Here is a 21796-nt window from a genome sequence, read left to right on the forward strand (position 1 = left end):
AACTTTTTTTTTTTTTTTTTGATATCGGGGATTGAACCCAGGGGCGCTTAACCACTGGACTACATCCTTCAGCCATTTTTTTATATTTTATTTAGAGACAGGGTCTCTCTGAGTTGCTTAGGCGCTTGCTAAATTGCTGAAGCTGGCTTTGAACTGTGAGCCTCCTGCCTCAGCCTCCCCAGATGCTGGAATCACGGGCGGGCACAGCCGTCCCCTGCTAAAACTTTATTGTGGCTAGTAATGCAATATGTCTTCAAGCTTTCCCCCATATCAAGACCGGATTGAGAGCAAGACTTTAGAATTGACCCACCTGAGTTCAATTTCCTATATTGGTCTGGTAGATTCCTGACTCTGTGACCTTGGGCAAATGACCTTTCCTTTCTGAGACTCAGAAGGGGGTTAAAAGAACGTGCCAAACTTTTGGGGGGAGGGCTCACATTGGCCTGGGGATGTAGCTCAGTGGTAAAGCACTTTGCTTGGCATGTGCAAAGCTCTAGGTTTCTTCTCTAGTACCACACCAAAAAGGAAAAAAAAAAGTGTCTGTGTATGACCACTGGGGATCACGACGGGAGGGACACACACACCCGGGCCATAGGACCTTAGCATGTGAGCAGCAATGCTCTTTGTGCCCATTGACGTCACACAGACGCTTTGGTCCCATTGGTGGATTATGGGCTTTTTTTCCCTGTTGGACTCCTGCAGCTACCTGGAGTGGGCTTTATTGACATAGCAGCCTTGAGGGTGGGGACCTCCCAGGGCAGGTGCCGCTCCTAGTGTACATTCAGTCATTCATTCCTTGTCTCCCTCTCTTTCTGCTTGTTGGAGCCTGGGATTTGTTTGTTCATCCATCAAGTACTTATTAGCCACTTGGTGTGTGCCAGACCCTGTGCTGACCCTGGGACACAGATGTGTATGTCTAGGCAGGGTCTGGGACCTCCATCTGTGTGCCCCACCCCTCCTGCCCCAGTGCTGATGAACGTGGATGGAGCAGCCTTCAGGACAGAGGCTTCCTGGAGGACCCGAGTGCCAGAATGGGGATTATAGCCAGAAGCCTTGGGGCTGAACATGTCCAGCCAAAACCCTAGAGTTTGGTCAAGGTGGATAAACAATGCAAAACAGTCATCTTGGTAAAGCATCCAAAATCTTTGTATTGGGACTGGGGCTGTAGCTCAGTGGCAGAGCACTTGCCTAGCATATGTGAGGCAACAAGTTCGATCCTTAGCGCCACACAAAAATAAATAAATAAAATAAAGGTATTTTGTTCATCTGTGGTTGTAACTACAAAAATTTTCCAAAAAAAATCTTTGTATCATGTCACCTTGAACATGTAGTCATTCGACAGCTCTGTGTAGCTGTTTTGTTTTTGTTGACATTCCTTTTTTTTTTTTTTTTTTTGTAGTATAAGGGATTGGACCCAGGGTGGCTCTCTCTATTCTCTTTTTTTTTTCTTTGTAACCAGGATTAAACCCAGGGATACTTACCACTGAGCCAAATCCCCAGCACTTTTTAGAGACTGAGTCTTGCTAAGTTGCTGAGGCTGGCCTCAAACTTTCGATCTTCCTGCCTCAGCCTCCTGAGCCTCTGGGTTACAGGTGTGTGCCACCTTTCCCAGCTCTCTCTACTTTTGAGCTACATCCCCAGCCCATTTTTTCAGATTTTATTTTAAGACAGAGTCTCACTAAGCTACCTAGGCTGGCCTCAAACTTGAATCCTCCTGTCTCAGCCTCCCAAGGAGCTGGGATTATGTAGCTCCATACCTGGCTACATAATTCTTAAAAACAATTTAAAGATGGGTCAACCAAGTTCATGGAACTGCTAAATAAACACATCTTTGAAATGCACTAAATTGTTGAAAAATAATAAAATATAAAAACTATTTGAGCACCTCCTATGTGCCAGCCACCACTCAAGCCTTACGTCATTAATTTCTCATGAGGTGACTATTTCAAACCCCTTTTACTGCTGACCAAACTCAAGATTTTGGCTGTTAAGCAACTGTCCTGGGTGACATGGCCAGAGAGTGTGGAGGCAGGCTCTGGTCTAGTTTTCCCCTCTGCAAAGTCCTGTTCTGATATTGAGGGGCCGATTGTTCATCCCGTTTCAGGAACAAGCAGTTTGGTGACCCAGAGAGTCAGTAGGGGAGGCGCAGGGCCAGTGTCTGCCTTTCCTTGGAGATCTTCAGGGGCAGAGGGGACAGTGGGCAGTGGAGGGAGGGGGGGTGCCAGTTTCCTTTCTGGCTGTTGTTTTTCCTGGCCTGCCCTGCACATTGCCAAGGGGTCTGTGCTGAGCTGGGCTTGGGCCCAGGCAGAGGGTGAAGCCAGGGAGGGCCCCCTTCCCTTCCGGCAGGGAAGAGGCGTCATGGTCACTTCCGATACTGGCGGGCATAGGGTGCTGGGCTCTTGGCCCCATGAGTAGGTCCTGCTGGCAAAGCCTTCATATCCCCGGCGGAGCCCTGGCTGCACTGGCTCCTCTGTCTAACAATGCACGGAGGCAAAACAGACTCCCAGCTCAGCTCGGCCCACACCTGCTGCGTGGAACCATGAGCAAGCCACTTCCACTCTGAGCTTCAGTTTCCTCATCTGTAACATGGCAACAGGACTGGGGTGGAGGAGAATGAGTCTGGCACCCAGTAGGTGTTTGACTAAAGGAGTGCCCAGCCCACCTGGGAATGGAGTCGAGATGCACTTTACCAGCTCAAAAGACTCTCATTCCCCCCAGGCCTCCTTCCCTGCCCTCCCGCATTCAGCCAGTGGAGGGGACAGGACAGAGAACATCTTTTAGGAAACAGGGTGCTATTGCTTGCAGAGTCCTGGAGCCGGGGTGGGAGACTGCAGCTCTTTCAGCTCCTTGTGTAGGGATGACTTGGACTTCTGCCTAGCCTTTGTCATTTCGGGCTTGTTCTGTATCCTAGACAGTTGGATACAGGCCTCGGGGTCACGGTGACCTCCAATAAGTCATGCCTCTCTCTGGACATTAGCTTCTCAGAACAGCAGGCACGACTCACCCAGCGCTCACTGTGGCAGCCCTGGGCTGAGCCTTCGTGTGCAGTGGCTGATATGCTCCTCCTGTCGGGCTCATGAGGTTGGTCCTGTTATGGCTGTACCCAATTTATAGTGCAGGAGACTGAGTCTCCGTGATGGGAAATGCCTTGCCCAGGACCACACGTCGCTCACCTTGCTCTGGGCTTCCACTCTGGCTTACTCCCTGCTGAAGATAAGCTTGGGCTCCACCATAGGCCCTTGAGAGGACGGGCCAGGGGTGGCTTGGTGAGGTTCTGAGAAGCATAAAAAGCCCCCACATAAGTGGAAAGGCATTCCTAAGAACAGATGGGACTGTTGCAGCTTTGGGGACAGCACATTGGGAGCAGGGGGCATCTGGTTTTGAGGTTTGAGTCTGTTGCCTCCTGGATGCAGAACACCTGGTGAATTTTTTGACCTCTTGGTGCCTCAGTTTCCTCATCTGCTAAGTGGGACTGATGAGACGGGGACATGCCTGCAGCTGTCAGTGGTGTGGGGCAGGAGCCAGCTCACACCCTTCTCCTCACCCCCGGACCAGGTCTCTAAGGACATCTCCATGCGGCTGCACAAGGAGCTCGAGGTGGTGGAGAAGAAGCGAGCACGGCTGGAGGAGGAGAACGAGGAGCTCCGGCAGCGGCTCATCGAGACCGAGCTGGCCAAGCAGGTGCTGCAGACGGAGCTGGAGCGACCCAGAGAGGTGAGTTGTGCTGCCTCAGGGCTGTGCTGACTGGGCCAGCGGGCACATGCAGCCCACCTAGCTGGTGTCTCTCTGATTGTGGGAAACGGGCATGGATCGGCCTCCCTAGCTGGGTTGCTTGTTCATTCATCCCTCCAGAATGCATTTTCTTAGCACCTACTGTGTGCACTGTGCATTAGACCCCAATGATACAACAGTAAACAAGATACATACCCTGTTCTGTCCTCAAGGAGTTCCCAGGACAACATGAGAGATGGTCACCCCACTGCCTCCGGTAGGGTTCGTGGGAAGCACATGCTACCATGCCCAGCGTGGGACCTGGGCTTTGTGCCTCAGTGTCCTCATCTGTGAAATGGGGCAGTGGTGCCCTCATCATTGTGAGCCAACTGGGTTAGCTGGTGTGGAGATCTTTTAGGGACTGCCGGCTGCTGCCGTTTGATGTGGGGTAGGTGCTGGGCCTGGGACTTGGGCCGCTATCTTTGGGTACTAGATGCTTCCTGAATGTGATCCTAGGTACCATCCTCTCCAACTTTGCCCATGGCAGGCCCTCCTCCTGGTAGACCCTCTCCTGCTGTGTGTTAGGCATCATGCCAGACAGTTTATCTCAACATTTTTGTAAAGGACCAACAAGGTTGTGATCCATTTTAAGGATGAGCAAGCAGCTCCTGAGAGAGGGGCGTCCTCAAGGTCTGGCAGGGAGGGCCCAGGGGGGCTCTGCAGAACGCCATTAAGAAACCATCAGCCTGGGGAACCCTCAGACAGGAGTCATCCTGGTTCCAGGGGCCTGTGCTCAGCGTCCAGGGTGGCCTGTGTCCCAGATGTTCAGTTGGGCCTCAGCTGGTTGGCTGCCAAGGAGGTATCCTAGACTCGCACGTTCTTCCGGGGCAGGTAGGCTCTGCATGCCTGCTTCCCCAGAGCGGAGCATGCCAGCCGTCCAGGACTGATTGACGCAAACCTGAGGACAGAACAGTCCTTCAGCTGCCTTTACAGTGGTGTGATGCTCTAGTGCCTTCTCTGTGTGGAGAGGAGGCATTTGCTATCAGGGCTGGGGAGAGAGAGGCTTCTCCCTTCCTGCAGCCTCCTGCGCTCCATAGCCTGGCCCATGGTGCTGGGCAACATCCTCACACTGGTTACTGCCGCCTTGATGGTGAAAAGGGGAGAGAGACAGTTTCACAAAACACCTTAGAACTCAGTCTGTTCCTGTTGTGCAAGTAAGGAAACTGAGGCCCACAGAGGACCTGCTTGCAGAGTTCACTCAGCCTTTCCTTAGCAGAGACATGCTGCGAACCAGAAGCTACTTCCCCTCCAAGTCCTTTACTTCCTTTGAATATCAGGTTGATAATAGTACCCAGTCTGTGAGGTTGTTTTGTTTTGGATCATTAATAAGATTGAGTAACCAGAGGGTACTGGTAAAGTGTATAGTTATTAAGCTTTTTTTTTTTAGATAGGCACTCTTATTGTTGCCCAGGCTGGCCTTGAACTCCTGGCTCAAATGGTCCTCCTCCTTCAGCCTGCTGAGTAGCTAAGTCTACAGGCATGCGCCCTCGATGTACTTAGCATGTGTGAGAACCTGGATTCAATCCCTAGCACCCAAAAAACCCAGATTGAGTAACACAGAAGAAGGTAATGTGGCAGAGCCTTGGAAAATTAAATGTAGAATTATTGTATGATCCAGTGATTCCAATGCTGGGATGTACACCAAAGAGTTAAAAGCAGGGATTTGAATAGATATTTATATCCCACGTTCATAATAGCATTATTTGTAATAGCCAAAAGACTCATGCAGCCCAAATGCCCACTAACAGACGAATGAATAAGCAAACTCTGTGTGTGTGTGTGTGTGTGTGTGTGTGTGTGTGTATGTGTGTTGATAGATAGTGAATATTGTTCAACCTGAAGAATGAATGGGGCTGGGGCTCAGTGGTAGAGCACTTGCCTAGCTTATATGAGGCCCTGGGTTCGATCCTCAGCACCAATAAATAAATGAATAAAATAAGGTCCATCAACAACTAAATATATATTTGGTTAAAAAAAAAAGAAAGAGGGGGCTGGGGATGTGGCTCAAGCGGTAGCGCGCTCGCCTGGCGTGCGTGCGGCCCAGGTTCGATCCTCAGCACCACATACAAACAAAGATGTTGTGTCCACCAAAAACTGAAAAAAAGAAAGAGTGGGTCTGTGGCTGTAGCTCAGTGGTAGAGCGCTTGCCTTGCAGGTGTGAGGCCCTTGGTTTGATCCTCAGCACCACATAAAAATAAATAAACAAATAAAGATAATTGTGTCCATCTACAACTAAAAGGAAAAAAAAAGAATAAGTGAAGTACTGACACGTGGTACAACATGGATAAGCCTTGAAAACGTCATGCTAGGTGAAATAAAGCTAGACATAAAAGAACACATATAGTATGGTTCAACTTATACGAGATCCCTTGAGTAGTCCAACTCATAGAGATGGAAAGTAAATAGAGGTTACCAAGGCCTGGGGGGCAGGTGAGGAATTATTATTTAATGGGTACAGTGCAGTTTGGGATAATGCAAAGGTTTTGGAGATGGATAGTGATTATGGTTGCATTTAGGAATGTACTTAATACTACTGAGCTGTGTACTTAAAAATGGTCAAGTGTGTAGTTATTAAGATTAAAAAAAAATATTTATTCTTAAGCTTTAGGTGGATACAGTGTCTTTATTTTACATTTATGTGATGCTGAGGATTGAACCCGGTGCCTTGTGCATGCTAGGCGAGCATTCTACCACTGAGCCACAGCCCCAGCCCCTTATTAAGATTTTTTAAAAAGGGTTACGCCAAGGAGTACAACTCAGTGTTAAGTATGTGCTTAGAATGTACAAGGCCCTGGGTTTGATTTCCCAGTATAAAAAAGGCCTTTTTTTGAAATGAAATTTACCATTTTTAATTTTTTTTTTAAATGGTAAATTTCATTTATGTATATTTTACCACAAATAAAAAAATGGTTCAGGGCTGGGATTGTAGCTCAGTGGCAGAGCACTTGCTTCACATGCGTGAGGCACTCGGTTCGATCCTCAGCACTGCATAAAAACAATTAAGTAAAAATAAAGGTATTGTAGGGGCTGGGGTTATGGCTCAGCGGTAGAGCATTCGCCTAGCATGTGTGAGGTCCTGGGTTCGATCCTCAGCACCACATAAATAAATAAATAAAATAAAGGTATTATGTCCAACTGTAACTAAAAAATAAATATTTAAAAAAAGGTATTGTGTCCATCTACAACTAAAAAATGGTTAAGATAATAAATTTTGTATTATGTATCCTTGACCACAGTAAAATAAAAAAGAAAGTGTATATATATATATATATACACACACACACACACACACACACACACACTGATATAGAAAGATCTCCAAGAGATATTATTAGCAGGAAATGAAAGTTGTAGAACTGCATATTTTGTGTGATCCTACTAGTTATTTTGGAAAGCCATACACACCAGAGTAGTTCTGAAGCCTACGTGCCTACCTACGTAGGAATGTGTAGCCAAAGTCTGGAGGAAGGAAGACCGGCTTGTCTGAGGAGGGAGAAATGGAGGGCGCAGGAGAGATAACCTGACTTCTGCTTTTTATCCTGTTATTTTGTTTTTATTTTTATTTTTTGGGTGGTACTGGGGATTGAACCCAGGGCACTAAGCTCCATTTCCAGCCCTTTTCTATTTTATTAATTTGAACCCTCTTCTCCTGCTCCCATCTCCCAAGCTGCTGGCATCACAGGTGTGCCCAGCTTATTCTATTAATTCTACAGTTTGGGTTTTGGGTGCTGAAGATCAAACTGAGCCACTGAGCTGCGACCCCAGCCCACGTTAGGTTTTTGTTTTGTTTTGTTTAATAATAAGGATGTACTTAGGCCAGGTGCAGTCTCAGGTACAAGGGACGCTGAGGCAGGAGGATAACTTGGGACCAGGAGTTGCAGGTCAGCCTGGGCCACATAGCAAAACCTCGTTTCAAACAAAAGAAGAAGAAAGAGAGGAACAGATGTGCTTGGGTATTATTTGTGAAATTTGAATTAAAAATTGTGAACATAAAGAGCCCTGTATGGAGCCTGGCCCGGAGGAGGGGCTGAGGAAACACTGTTCTCTGCCTCGGGCAGACGTCAGCATGTGCCCGTGGTGTCTCAGCATCGCCTGCAGGAGGCAGGAGCCTGTGTTTATTTGCTGTTTGTCCTCTCCCTCCTCCCTCTCCTTCCTGACATGGTTTCTATGGCGACGAGGGTCCCTTAGCAGTTCTGCGGGAGCTGTGGTCCCCTCATGGAGATCTGCCTTTGCTATCCTGACAGGTTGCTGAGGCGCTGCTGTCACCCGACTGGGAATGGGGAGCCCCTGGCCTGAGCCGATGCAGTTGCCATGGAGACAGCTCTTGGAGAGAGAGAAGGGAGGGTGGCATGCCTTCCCTGTGCTCTGCGGTGGCACTGTGGCCCAGCTGGGCTGCTGCTCAAGAGTCTTAACAGCAGCCTCAGTATCACTCCCCCTCCCTGTGTCGAAGGCAGAAAGCCAGGATCAGTGTTGACGCCATTTGTTAGACCATAGCTGCTGTGTCTGAGCGCTTCCCGTACCAGGCACCGCTCCCAGCATCCAACGTGAGTCTTCGGCGTTTAACACCCCCACTCCCCACGCAGCCCCAGGGCATTGTCCGATTTTATAGGCACTTCTCTTTTCTTGACGATTTTTAAGTTGTGATTTAATCCACAGACCATACAGTTCACCATTTTAATGTGTTCACGATATTGTACGATGACCTAGTTCCAGAAGGTTTCCATTACCCTCCAAAACAGCCCCATACCTGTTAGCAGTCACTCCGGCTCTTCCCTCTGGCCCCTGGCAACAGCTAATCCACTTTCTGTCCCTCTGGATCTGCCCATTCTGGACATTTCATTCAAATGGAATCATGCAGTATGTGATCTTTGGTGACAGGCGTCTTTTACTTAGCATAAGGCTTCCAAGGTTTAGCCATCCATGTTGAAGCCTGATTCAGGACATCATTCTTGTTTATGGCTGATTAATAATCCATTATATGGCTAGACAGCATTATATTTGTTCATTTATCATTTGTGGACATTTGGATTGTTTCCACTTTTTGGCTATTATAAATAATGCTAGTGTGAACATTCATGTTCCAGTGTCTAGAAATATGTTTTTTGAATTCTCTTGGGTACATACCTAGGAGTCCAGTTGCTGTATTTGGATGGGATTGGGGAAAGTCAGAGATGGGATTTGAACCCCCCACCTGTATGTCTCCCAAATCCACACTGACTCCTCGGGTGATGCCCCATGCCTCCTGAGCCCCCTCCAGTGGCTTTCCCAGGATGCACTTATGTTTCCAGAACCTTTAAAAATCTCTGGCACAGATTCCTCTTGTGGATTTCCCACCTGATAGGGTAGGAAGAGCGCTGACCATGGCGTCAGATTGCTTGTGTTTGAATCTTGATTCTGCTGCTATCTGAGGCAATCTAGCCTGGGCAGTGTGCTGCAGGGCAAACCTGGACTTGGAACCACACAGGCCTGGGCTTGCATCCTGGCTTTGCCACTTATTACGATTAACTGTAACCTTGGGCAGATCGCATAAATGCCCGGTCCTCAATTTGTTTATTTTTAAAATGGGAACATGAATCCTTACTCTCAGAGGTGTTTGTGAGGATGAAATGAGATGGGCTGGTAAAGTGCTTAGCACACAGTGGAATCTGTTAAGTCTGCATTATTATCGGCACCATCGCAAGCACTGTGCTGATTCTGGACCTGAGACCCCTTTGCCTTAGTTGAATCAATACATTTCCTACATTTCCACTGCCTCTCTGGAGAGCTTTCCCGGTGGGGCTCCAGGTGCCACGGTAGAGCAGCTACACTGCAAACCATCACCTGCAGTTGTCACTATCTGCCCCGCTGGTACTGGATTTGGGGCTCCGATCTAAACCTCTGTTTTCTCCCCTAATGATTGTCCACTAACAGGGCCCACACAGCCTGTCTGCCTGGCTGTTTCCACCATTCTGGAGAAAAATGCCTCAGCCTTTGAGGTAAACTCCCCACCCCAGGTCCCTCTGGAGCAAATTTTGTGCACACAGAAGTCTGTTTTCAGGGAGACCTTTCTGAACATCCCCCTCCCCATGTCTGGTGAACATCTGTCCAGCTGTCTTGGCTGCGCTACACTCTGTCCCTTGGGTAGCAGTGCTCCACTTTGTCCCTTGGGTGGCAGGGCTCCACTCTGTCCCTTGGATGGCAGTGCTCCACCCTGTCCCTTGGGTGGCAGTGCTCCACCCTGTCCCTTGGAAGATTTTCCTTTTGAGTCTTGGCAGCGTGGAAGCTGGAGCAGAGGTCCCTCCAGGGCTGCACTCAGTTAGCTCCCTGTGCTGGCCTGCAAGGGGACTCCTGGGGACAGGAGCTCAGGCTCCTACTAGGAGTGGTCAGGGATGCTTGGAGGCGCCACCCTGGCTGCTCTGAGGCGGCCTTGTGAGTTGCTCATGGATGAGGGCCTGTTGCCTGCCAGGCCAGAGAGTGTGCCCTCAGGCTGTGTCTTTCCTGGGCTTTGCGGCTGCAATCCCTTTGTGTCCTGTCCCGCCTCCAAGGGCCCAGGGCCAGAACATCTGCCTCTTGGGCAGGACTGGTTCCACCACCAGGGGCTCCACAAAGGGGCTCTGACAGACCCTGGCTCCCATGAGGGGCGCACAGCCCCCAGTGCCTGGCCAGCTGCTGCCCTCAGTGGGGAGGGAGGTCTTGGTGTGCTCTGAGCCTGCCTTGTTTTCCCTGCGGAGCCGCAGGGCAGTGTGGGAGCCCAAGTGGCGTGGTTGGGTGGAGAGGTGGGTTCCAAACAGGAGCCCCTCTAGTCCTGAGATGGCAGCTGTTGAGCCTCCTCCCTCCTTTCTGGACAGGTTCAAGCCTGGACCTTTCTTTGCCTGCTGGAAAGAGGTTCAATAATTTCTTGGGCAAAGTACACTTAAAAAACACGTTATAACATTTCCCTTTCCCCCACTGGTAGTGCTGTGCACTTAACAGACAAAGATTAGAAAATATAATAAGCCATAGGACAAAAAAATTCACCCATCAGCCAATATCCAGAGGGCATTTCTATTTGGGTGGGAGACACATATACTTCCAATAAGTTTTTCTATGTATACATTCTCACGTATCTTAATGTATATGTATGTATAAAATACTTTTATTTATATAAAAGTAATATAAATTCAGTGGAGCACAGCGGGTCAGGAAGCACATTAACACATACCAGGCATACCTCTCAGGGAGCTACAGCAGTTTCTGGTTACATTGACTGCCTGGGGGCAGAACAGGGGGCTGGGCTCCCTGTATTGCTCTTTGTACTCTTTGAATTTTGAGCCCCATGAATGTGGCATCTATTCAAAAATGATAGAACTAATAAAATAATACACAAAATAAAAAGAAGCCCTCCCTAACCGCCTCCCTCCATTCCACTCCTCAGCTAAACCCGGGATTAGCAGTTTGCTTAGTATCTTTCTAGCTCTTTCTCTCTATTCAGACAATGCATATTTCTCTTTTGTTTTGTTTTTTAAATAAAGATGGGATTATATTGCATATACTTTCTGTAACATACAGCATCATGTAGCATGGATATGAACTTTTTTTTTAATGCTGGGTGTTTTGGGGTTTTGTTCTGCCTATGTGCTTATTATAAAAAGCAAAGATCACAGAATCAAATAAACATAGGAAAGAAAGAAAGTCTAAAACAGCACCATCTATTTTAGTGCTTTAAACACAGAGCCAAAGGTCTCAAAGGAGCTCCCCAAGACCAGCCAGCAGGGGCCCTCAGGGAGCGGGGGCATGCTGGGGGGTATGAAAAGGGGCGCTGTGGCTTTATCTGCTTGGCATACATTTCTTACAGTGATATATTTTTGTATATTAATCGATTTTGTTAAAAATAACATATTTTTTTTAAAGGAAAAAAAATCCAGAAGACTGTTCTCCATCCTCCCCCACCAGAAAATGGTGGAGGGGAAAAGTACAAGGTGCCTGTATTCTCTCTGTTAACAGCCTGCTGTATACTCTTCAGACCGTCTCTCTAGGCATACACTAATACCCATACACATAGTTTAAAAAAAAATATTTACTTATTTTTTTGGTACTAGTGATTGAATCCAGGGGTGCTTTACCACTGAGCTACATCTCCAGACCTTTTAATGTTTTATTTTAAGACAGGGTCTTTCTGGGCACAGTGGCACACGCCTAAAATCCCAGCAACTTGGGAAGCTGAGGCAGGAGGATTCTAAGTTCAAGGCCTGTCTGGCAATTTAGGGAGACCCTGTCTCAAAATAAAAACGAAAACAAAAAACTGGGGATGTAGCTCAGTGGTATAGTGTCCTGGGCTCAATCCCCACTACCAAACAAACAAACAAATTCTCGATAAATTGTCTCGTTACATTGTGATTATCCTTCCTCAACTTCTCAAATAGCTGGGATCAAAGATGTGTGCCACCATGCCCAATACCCTCAGTCCTTTTTAATGGTTTTACATTATCTCACTGATGTATGTATGATGCCTGGGACCGCTGGTGGGGTTGGAAACCCCCGACTCACTTCCCTGTCACTTTTCTTCCTTTCTTCGGGAGTTTGAGGGCTTGAGTGAGCTGTGGTCACCTAACCCATGGCTCAGTTTTATAGATGAGAAAATGGAGTTTCAGGGAGAGGACAGGGTTCCTCCAGTGTGTGGGACTCCCAGAACAGCTCCCAGCTGAGGCCACAGCCCTCCAGCAGCTTGGATGACTGGATTAGATCTAGATGGCTAAGGTCTGACCCAGAACCCCCACCCTCCCATGCTGTACAGGTCTCCCTCTGAGGAACCTCTCTAGGACCCCATAACCTGGTACCCTGGCTCTTGTGGAAGGATTTTTTTTTTTGTGTGACCGCCAACCCCGACCCCTCTTTTTCTCCTTTCTGAAAGGCCCAGGCCAACTCTTCTCACGCTGGCCCCTGCTCTTGGTACCAGTCTGCATCTGTAGATCAGCCTCTGACTTCCTGCCTCATTTGCATTCCAAAGGGTCTCTAGGATCTGATGGGTTTTAAGGTAGACTTAACAGCCTCTCCAGAGCTCCTCTCCCTGCACCTCCTGCACTTAAGAATCACCTGGAAAGTTATTTAAAACAACTTTTAAATATGCCTGAGACTTAACCCCAGATCAATTTTATCAGAATCTTTGGGGGTGGCATCTAGGGCATCAGTATTTGTCTGTAAGTCCCGTAGATAGTCCTGATGTGTCCCCAGCCACTGTGTTAGCGCCACTCTGGCCCTCATTAAAGGCACGTTTTCTCTTTGGAAATTGATCAAGAGCTATGCCAAGAATTGATCCCTGGTTGGATATGGATTTGCTGTGAGACCTGGGACAAGTCCCTGCCCCGTCTCGCTTTCAGTAAAATGGGGTATAGTCAAGTATACTAGTTTTGGGTTAGCCCAGTGACTCTCATATTCAGAGATGAGGTGTGAGAGGTGAGGGTGTGCATGTATCCAAATCACCTGGGAGCATTTTCAGAAACCCAGTATACCAGCCGGGCTGGAAAAGTCCAAAACAACTGAAGTGTGGTTTCAAACACTTCTCTTGGGAGGAAGTGTTCAGTGGAAGCATGCATCTCATTGAATGGCTTTTTTTAAACAGTGAGGAACTTCAGTAATGAGGATCGTAGCATTTCCTCAAATTCTGCTCGATAGAGCTTGTGTCCTGTGCATTCTTGCCAGCAATAGATGAGCATTTCTTTTCATCGCAGCCTCACCAATAGAAATGTATTCTCAGGTGGTCTGGATTTTGGCCAGTCTGATAGGTGAGAAATGCACCTTATGTGGTTTTTATTTGCATTTCTCCATCATGGATGGGGATGAGCATTTTCACATGGTTGACATCCATTTGTTTTTCTTTTCCTGTGAGCCCTTGCTCATATGTCCAACCCATTTTCCTGTAGGTTTCTTGGTCTTTTTCTTTTCTTTTTGTGATGCTGGGGATTGAACCCAGGGCCTTGTGCATGTGAGGCAAGCACTCTACCAACTGAGCTATATCCCCAGCCTGGTTTGTTGGTCTTTTGTTCACTGTTTATGGAACTCATATTTAGGATATCAGCCCTTTATTGGTGTTGTCAACTGCAAATCTTTATTTTCAGTTGGTCATTTATATTTCACTTTGCTTACTTTGCTTGTATAGGCAAGTATACCAATTTTCCCCCCAAAAAATGCTCTTGGAGTTTTGAATCCTTATTATCAATCTCTCATGATCATTTCTAAGTCTGCTTTGTAATTTTTAATTTTTCACCCATATTCATTTAATTTATTAGTATTCATTCTGAATTCAAACTCCCACAAGATGTCAGTTCCATGAAGATGGGATTCCCTGTGGGGTGGAGATGGGCATGCAGAGGTTTAGGGACGAATCCTTGGCTATACCAGCAGGAGTGAGGCAGAGGTAGAAGTTGACTCACAGCCTCAGCCCGCCCCATGGGACGCTCTGGAGGTTGCATGGTCCTTTGGAGTTGAGGCAAGGGGCATGGACCAGTCTTTGGATGTGGGCTTCAGCTAGGGAGGGCACATGACCTTGGACAAGGTGGCTCTCAGTAGTCGTTGCCGGTAGGGACCATCAACTTAGATGTCTTATCTGGGGGAATGAATGTCTCTGTCCTAAAGTGGAGGGTCTGGGCAGGCCACCACAGCATCTTCCCTGTACCTTATCTGTCTCGTTCACTGCTGTGTCCTCTACACCTAATTGTGTCTGGCACATGGTAGGTGCTTCTAACTGGGCCTGGCATACAACAGGGACTTAGGAAATAGCTGATGAATGAGCGAAAGACAAGAACAGAAATTCAGATTTCCAGGTCTTGGGCCAGGCTAACTGGATCACAATGTGGGGGTGGCAGAGGGGAGGGAGCCCTGGCAAGTGTGTTCAGAGTCATCTCCTTGAATATATCTGGTCTATCTGTCATTTATAGCCTACTGGATGGTCTTGAGGACCCCTCTGGCTCAGCAGCAGGTGCAGGTCAAGGCCTGGATGTGACTGGGCTAGGGTAAGGCCCTTAAAGTGACCCCTGGCCTTGTGACTGCTCTTTGGATGTACATCACCCATGGGGGGTGTTAATTCTTACTTTTTCTCTCTTTCCAGCATTCCTTGAAGAAAAGAGGAACCCGCTCCTTGGGGAAGACAGACAAGAAGCCTTCGGCTCAGGTACTGCCGGCAGCCCCCACAGGCAGGTTGTAGTCTGAAGGTGTGAGCCTAACTGAAGAGGCCTGGGGAGTCTCTGAGGTGCCCAGCCCTCTCCACCTTCTACCCCGAGCTACCTTTGTTTGCTTTCTTGGCCTCACGGCCCACCTTACTTCCCAAGACCACACTCCAAACCCATGGTTCTTACATGCTCAGACTCCCCCAGGCCCAGCAGACTGAGTCACCCAATAGTGAGTGCAGTGACCAGATCCAAAGGTCCAGAACCAAAGGCCTTCAACCTTGACTCTGCCACTTGATTCCCATGTTGTCAGGGTGATTGCTTCAACTTTCTGGCCTCCATTTTCTCATCTGTCCCTATCTGTGGGTTAGTTGTATGACTTAAAGTGCTCTTTGTTGTGCAGGCCAGGCACAGAAAGAATTCTGTTAGCTGCTAGTGGTACTGGATTGCCAGGGTCACATATTATCATTTAATCCTCTCCACGGCTGCAGGAGGAGGGGAGTGGGACTGCCCCATTTTACACATGGGGAAACTAGTAGGAATGGTGTCAGAATGTCACTTGCCCCCAGACTCCCTCCATTCTTACTGCAACATCAATGTCCCCTCTCTGCTTCCTCTGACCCCCCAGCTCCTTCTCTCTCAGGCTGTGTCTGACCCATTCCCGTGTTCCCAGCACATACTCAGTGCTCCCCCAAATGCGGTGGCTAGTACAATCAATTGGTACTAGCCCATTGATTGAGTAGAATATAAATCACTCATTTACTAAGGATAGTAATTAGCCAACACTAATTTTCCTGGGTCATGTCTGTCCCCGTGCCCATCCGGTCCCAGGAGGACAGCGCAGATCTGAAGTGTCAGCTGCACTTTGCGAAGGAAGAGTCGGCCCTCATGTGCAAGAAGCTCACCAAGCTCGCCAAGGAGAACGACAGCATGAAGGAGGAGCTGCTCAAGTACCGCTCCCTTTATGGGGACCTGGACGCTGCCCTGTCAGCTGAGGAGCTGGCGGATGCTCCGCACTCGCGGGAGACCGAGTTGAAGGTGCACCTGAAACTGGTGGAGGAGGAGGCCAACCTGCTGAGTCGCCGCATCGTGGAGCTGGAGGTGGAGAACCGGGGCCTGCGGGCCGAGATGGACGACATGAAGGATCACAGTGGCGGCTGCGGGGGGCCGGAGGCTCGGCTGGCCTTCTCGGCCCTGGGCGGCAGCGAGTGCGGGGAGAGCCTGGCAGAGCTGCGGCGACATCTGCAGTTTGTGGAGGAGGAGGCGGAGCTGTTGCGGCGCTCCTCGGCGGAGCTCGAGGACCAGAACAAGCTGCTGCTGAGCGAGCTGGCCAAGTACCGCTCGGAGCACGAGCTGGACGTGACGCTGTCGGAGGACAGCTGCTCGGTGCTGAGCGAGCCCTCCCAGGAGGAGCTGGCGGCCGCCAAGCTGCAGATCGGCGAGCTCAGCGGCAAGGTCAAGAAGCTGCAGTATGAGAACCGCGTGCTCCTTTCCAACCTCCAGCGGTGCGATCTCGCCTCCTGCCAGAGCACGCGGCCCATGCTGGAGACGGACGCCGAGGCGGGGGACTCCGCGCAGTGTGTGCCCGCTCCCCTCGGCGAGGCGCACGAGCCCCACGCAGCCCGACTCTGCAGAGCCCGGGAGGCCGAGGCGCTGCCTGGGCTGAGGGAGCAGGCGGTCCTGGTCAGTAAAGCCATCGACGTCCTGGTGGCCGATGCCAATGGCTTCTCTGCGGGCCTTCGGCTCTGTCTGGACAACGAATGTACTGACTTCAGGCTGCACGAGGCCCCGGATAATAGCGAGGGCCCCAGGGACACGAAGCTCATGCACGCCATCCTGGTGCGGCTGAGCGTGCTGCAGCAGGAGCTCAACGCCTTCACGCGGAAGGCAGACGCCGTCCTCGGGGGCTCTGGCAAGGAGCAGCCAGAGCCCTTCTCTCCGCTGCCCACCCTGGGCTCCCAGGGACCTTCCAAGGAGATCATTCTGGCCAAAGACCTTGCCTCGGACTTTCAGGTAAGATGGCCAATCATAGGTCCTGTCACTCTTATTTCATAGAAGTTTTGTACTGAATCATAACACGAGAGAAGGGTACAGAATTAAGCGCAGCATCTTTATGAACTTTCCACAGTGAACACTTATATGATCACCTTCTTGAGTGTGACCAGCTCCCCAGTAGCCCCTTCTCACCCCCTCTAGTCACTGCCCCTGCTCTTTTTGTGTGTGTGCGGCACTGGTAATTGAACCCAGGGCTTCATGCACACTAGGCAAGTGCTGTACCACTGAGCTACAGTCCCAGGCACTAGGCCAACCCCTCTCTTGATTTAGGTTTGTCTGCTGTCCTTGAACTGTGTATAAATTCAATCACACAATACAAACTCACCTGTGCCTGGCTTCTTTCCCTCCACATTGTTGCTTGGAGGAAACTTGTATTTATTTTTATTACTAAATATAAGCCCATTGATTGAGTAGAACATAAATCATTCATTTACTAAGGATAGTAATTGATTCTAAGGCCTTTTTTTTTTCTGGTTGCCTTTTCTTATTTCTTTAGTAATTTTGTATTTTAAACCAAGTATTGTTATTTTTTTAAATCTTTGACCAGTTCCCATGCAAAGGCAAGAAACTTAATTTTCTAACAGTGACTAGCTTCCAGCCTTCATGTCCATAAGATACTACTTAGAAAAATTAAAATAGCAAGGGCATTTTGTCCAAACAAACAAACAAAAAAGCATTATTGCAAAAGTAATACATAAACATTCAAAGAGTTTCAGAAGCACCAGAGATGAAAAGATGGAAACCTCTTCCCCCTGCCTCCCACTTCCTACTGAGACCACTGTTAAAGGTCCAGAGGGGTGCTGTCCAGTATGGTAGCCTCTGCCACACTTGGCTGGGGTTGTGGCTCAGTGGTAGAACACTTTCCTAGCATGTTTGAGGCCCTGAGTTCACTCCAGCATTCCAAAACAAAAAATAAACAAACAATAATAACAACAACAAAAAAAAAAAAAAAAGAAGAAAAAGAAAAGAAAGAAAGACAGTGAATGTGAAATTACAAACTGAGAAGGGGAACCTGAAGGGAAGGTATGTGGTCTAGGAACTTGACCTAGACCCTCAGGGCTTCTCAAACCAGAGCTGGTATGTCCTGGTATAAGAAATTGAGCAAAGAGGAATGGGGCTGGACTGCAGAGGGTGTTGGGAGGTGAGATCACATCCTGAGAGCCCTGTAGGGGTCTTTCCTTGTCATGCAGAGAGATTCAGTTCTTTCTGGTATCTTTTTTTTTTTCCTTTGTTCCTGGGGATTGAACTCAGGGGCACTTGACCACTGAGCCATATCCCCATCCCTTTTTTGTATTTTATTTAGAGACAGGGTCTCACGGAGTTGCTTAGCACCTCGTCATTGCTGAGGCAGGAAGATTGCGAGTTCAAAGCCAGCCTTTGAACTCGCGATCCTCCTGCCTCAGCCTCCCAAGCCTCTGGGATTACAGGTGTGCCTGGCTGAGTGAGATTCAGCTCTTTCTAACAACCATACAGTGATGCTGTGCCATGATTTCTGTAACTCATGTCCTGTCGATCTGCTTGATCTGGCTTTTTAAGGCAAACAGATGGCCCCCTGTTGAGTCTCCCTCTTGGTTTTTCTTGAAGTAGGAGTAAGTTGGGACCACACAGGTAGTAGGACAGTTGGAGCTGTTTCAGAAGGTTTGTGCACCAAGCAGACTTCCATCAAATTAGTATTTTCACTTCCCGCTTATCTACTCATTCATCTTTTTAATAAACATTCACTGAGTGACAGCGGCTGGGCCTGGCTGGCAAGGTGAATACCTGGATCCTGCCCTCCTGTGGGTGGCCATAGCCTCTTCTGGAGCCCAGAGCCCTGGGGTGGAGCTGTTTCTGGCACCCCGTGGGCCTCTCCCCATGGTTGTCTTTGTTCTCTTCTGCCTGTGCCTCTGGTGCAGCCGTCTGACTTCAGGGATCTGCCAGAATGGGAGCCCAGGATCCGAGAGGCCTTCCGCACGGGTGACCTGGACTCCAAACCTGATCCCAGGAGCTTCAGGCCTTATAGAGCTGAAGACAATGATTCCTATGCCTCTGAGGTGGGTCTAGGCCTAGTGGAGCGGGAGGCCGGGTGCGAGGAGGTGGCTGGGGCCTCCCCAAGCAGAGATTCTCAGAGAGTGAAGAAGCGGGTTTTGAGCATTCCCTTAATTTCCAACTTCCTGGCAGCCAGGGCAAAAGGAAAATAAGGAAATTTGGGCCATTTTCTTGGCCTAGTCGAAGGAAGTTTAAAAGCTCATCTAAAGAATTTTTTTTCCTGTTCTAAATTCCACTGGGAATTTGTATCATTTGATGGAACTACTAATCTATGTAGCTGGGAGGCAACAATCTCCATCATCCGGCTGGATTCAAATTGTGGATCCGCCGTGTACCAGCTGTGAGATCTTGGATAAGTCACTTCACCTCCCTGATTGTGAGCTGTCATCTGTAAACCTCATAGGTGGTTGAAAGGATTAAATATGTGAAAAGTCTTAATTTAAGGCCGTTGCCTGGGTGAGGATAAGCATGAGAATGATGATATACTGCTTGGGATCCAGGGACCAGAGTGCAAGTCTTGGTTCTGCCAGTGTGACTGTGTGACCCTGGACACACTCCCACCCTCAGTCTCAGCTTTCCCACCTCTAACACAGGAGGGTTAGAATTGCTAAGTCGGGGCTGTGGCTGTGGCTCAGTGGCAGGACACTTGCCTAGTATGTGTGAGGCCCTGGGTTCAATCCTCAGCACCACATAAAGATAAATAAATAAATGATGTCCATCTACAATTAAAAAATATTATTAAAAAAAAAAAAAAGAAAAAGAATTGCTAGGATTCTCTGATTCTTGAGGAACTCTGGGTGTTCCTGAGTCCCCTCCTCATCCTACGCATAAGCCTCTTCAGCATTTGTTAATGAACCTAAAGTAGGAGAAGGTCATGTGGGCTGGGCTGGGAATCCCTGGGACTATTGCACATGGAGACTTAGCACATGCTCAGGAGTGTAGCACAGCCTGAGCATGCTTTTTTGTGAGCATCCTTGGGAAGACAGCTTTGTGGTCCAGGAAGGCTTGCCTGCAACTGTACAGAAGAAGCTCCCTTGAAGCTAAGGAGCAAACTCTTTTCGTGATGTGGTCTTCCTAATAACCTAGCAAAAAGGGGGAGAAAATGAGTGTTGGAGTGTAGCTCCGTGGTTGAGTACTTGCCTCACATGCACAAGGCCCTGGATTTAATTTTCAGCACTGCAAGGAAGGAAGGAAGAGGCCGGGGGGGAGGGGGAGGGAGGGAGGGAGGGTGGAAGAGAGAAGTACGCATATTAAAAGCTTACATAATTTCCACAAACTGACCGCTCCTGTGTAATCAGCACCAGGATCAATAAACAGAGCATGACCCACCCCCAGAAATTCCCCCCTTGTGTTCCCTTCTACTCACCATCTGGACTTCTAAAAGAAAAGACTAGTTTTGCCTGTTCAGCTGCAAAGACTTCTAAATACCATTTCCCCACAAAATGTAAAAATCTCATCTTTTTCTTAAGATCTTATTGCATAGTTGTTGTAAATAACAAATAACTACAACAAAATCTCTGAGCAGCAATGCATAAAGATATAAAGAAGAAAAGTCAGGATTACAAAATCATGTAGTGAGCCACCATTTACTTTTAGAGTGTGTGTACCTATCTATTACAACATAATAAAATACATATAATAAAGAAAAGTGTGTATGTGTATGTGTATATATATACATACACACACACACATACACACACATATACCCATTAAACACATTTTAATCCCCAGCATTTATGATTTAAGTCATTTCTAAACTTTTGCAATTATAAACAATGAGCTAGCTGGGTACAGTGGTGTGTAGTCCCAGCTACTTGGGAATCTGAGACAGAAGAATCCCTTGAGCCCAGGAGTTTAAGGCCAACCTGGGCAAGAGTGAAACCCTATCTCAAAAATAAATAAGAAAGAAACATTGAGACAGTGAACATCTTCGTGAATCAAACTTAACTTTCATAATATATTATTTTTTTCAAATAAATTTCAGAGTAAAAATGTATCAAGTTAAAACTAATGGTAACTAGATTTGCTTTGCACTGTTTCATTTAATTGCCTCGATAGCCCACTGAAGTAGGGACAGCCCTTGTGCTTGATCCGTACTTTAGGACCATTCAGGTCCTGCTTACGGTTGCTCCCCAGCCACTTTAATCTGTGACCACAGCCTGTGTCCTCTCCCTCCTCATCCATGTCCCATCCCCATCCTAGATCAAGGAGCTGCAGCTGGTGCTGGCCGAGGCCCATGACAGCCTCCGGGGCTTGCAGGAGCAGCTCTCCCAGGAGCGGCAGCTACGGAAGGAGGAGGCTGACAGCTTCAACCAGAAAATGGTCCAGGTGGGCGGTGCCCGGTCTTCCTGCACCTACTCCATCTGCTCCCAGCACTGAAGGCCGAGGGGCTGGGGCATGGCTCAGTGGTAGATCATTTGCCTAGCATGAGTGAGACCCTGGGTTCCATCCCTAGCACCACAAACTTGAAGGCTAGGTCTTTGGGGGTCCATGGGTCCTCAGAAGATGAGATGGTCAGAGGAAACTCAAGTCTTCCAGTCCTGGTCCCCTGCCAGAGCAATTCCTGCTTGTGATTGTACATCAGCTGAGCTGGGCTGGAGTCCTGGGTGTGTTGTTGGCTGCCTGTGTGACCTTGGGCCAGTTCTGTTTCCTCTCAGGCCCTCTTTCCCATCTGTGAAATGGGAAATGCCTGCTTTGGGCCTAGCTGGTAATCAGGGTGGTAGTTTGTTAACAGCATTTGTGAAGCCCTGACTGTAGCCAGACCATGGAACACACTTTCCATACCTTCTGTGCTTTAATCCTGTGACTTCCCCCAGAAGGTG

The 21796-nt window shown here is 48.4% G+C and overlaps 1 protein-coding gene across 1 annotated transcript in view; it reads left to right on the forward strand.

Annotated features, from left to right (window-relative positions):
* Positions 1-21796, forward strand: part of Soga1 (suppressor of glucose, autophagy associated 1) — a 69044-nt gene that overhangs the window by 20955 nt on the left and 26293 nt on the right. The window contains 5 exon segments of the mRNA XM_015480957.2: positions 3556-3714; positions 14834-14896; positions 15723-16904; positions 18842-18979; positions 21177-21302. Coding sequence (XP_015336443.1) covers positions 3556-3714; positions 14834-14896; positions 15723-16904; positions 18842-18979; positions 21177-21302 — 1668 coding nt within the window.

This window comes from Marmota marmota, unplaced genomic scaffold, assembly GCF_001458135.2.
Source record: "Marmota marmota marmota unplaced genomic scaffold, marMar, whole genome shotgun sequence".
NCBI classification, from domain to species: Eukaryota; Metazoa; Chordata; class Mammalia; order Rodentia; family Sciuridae; genus Marmota; species Marmota marmota.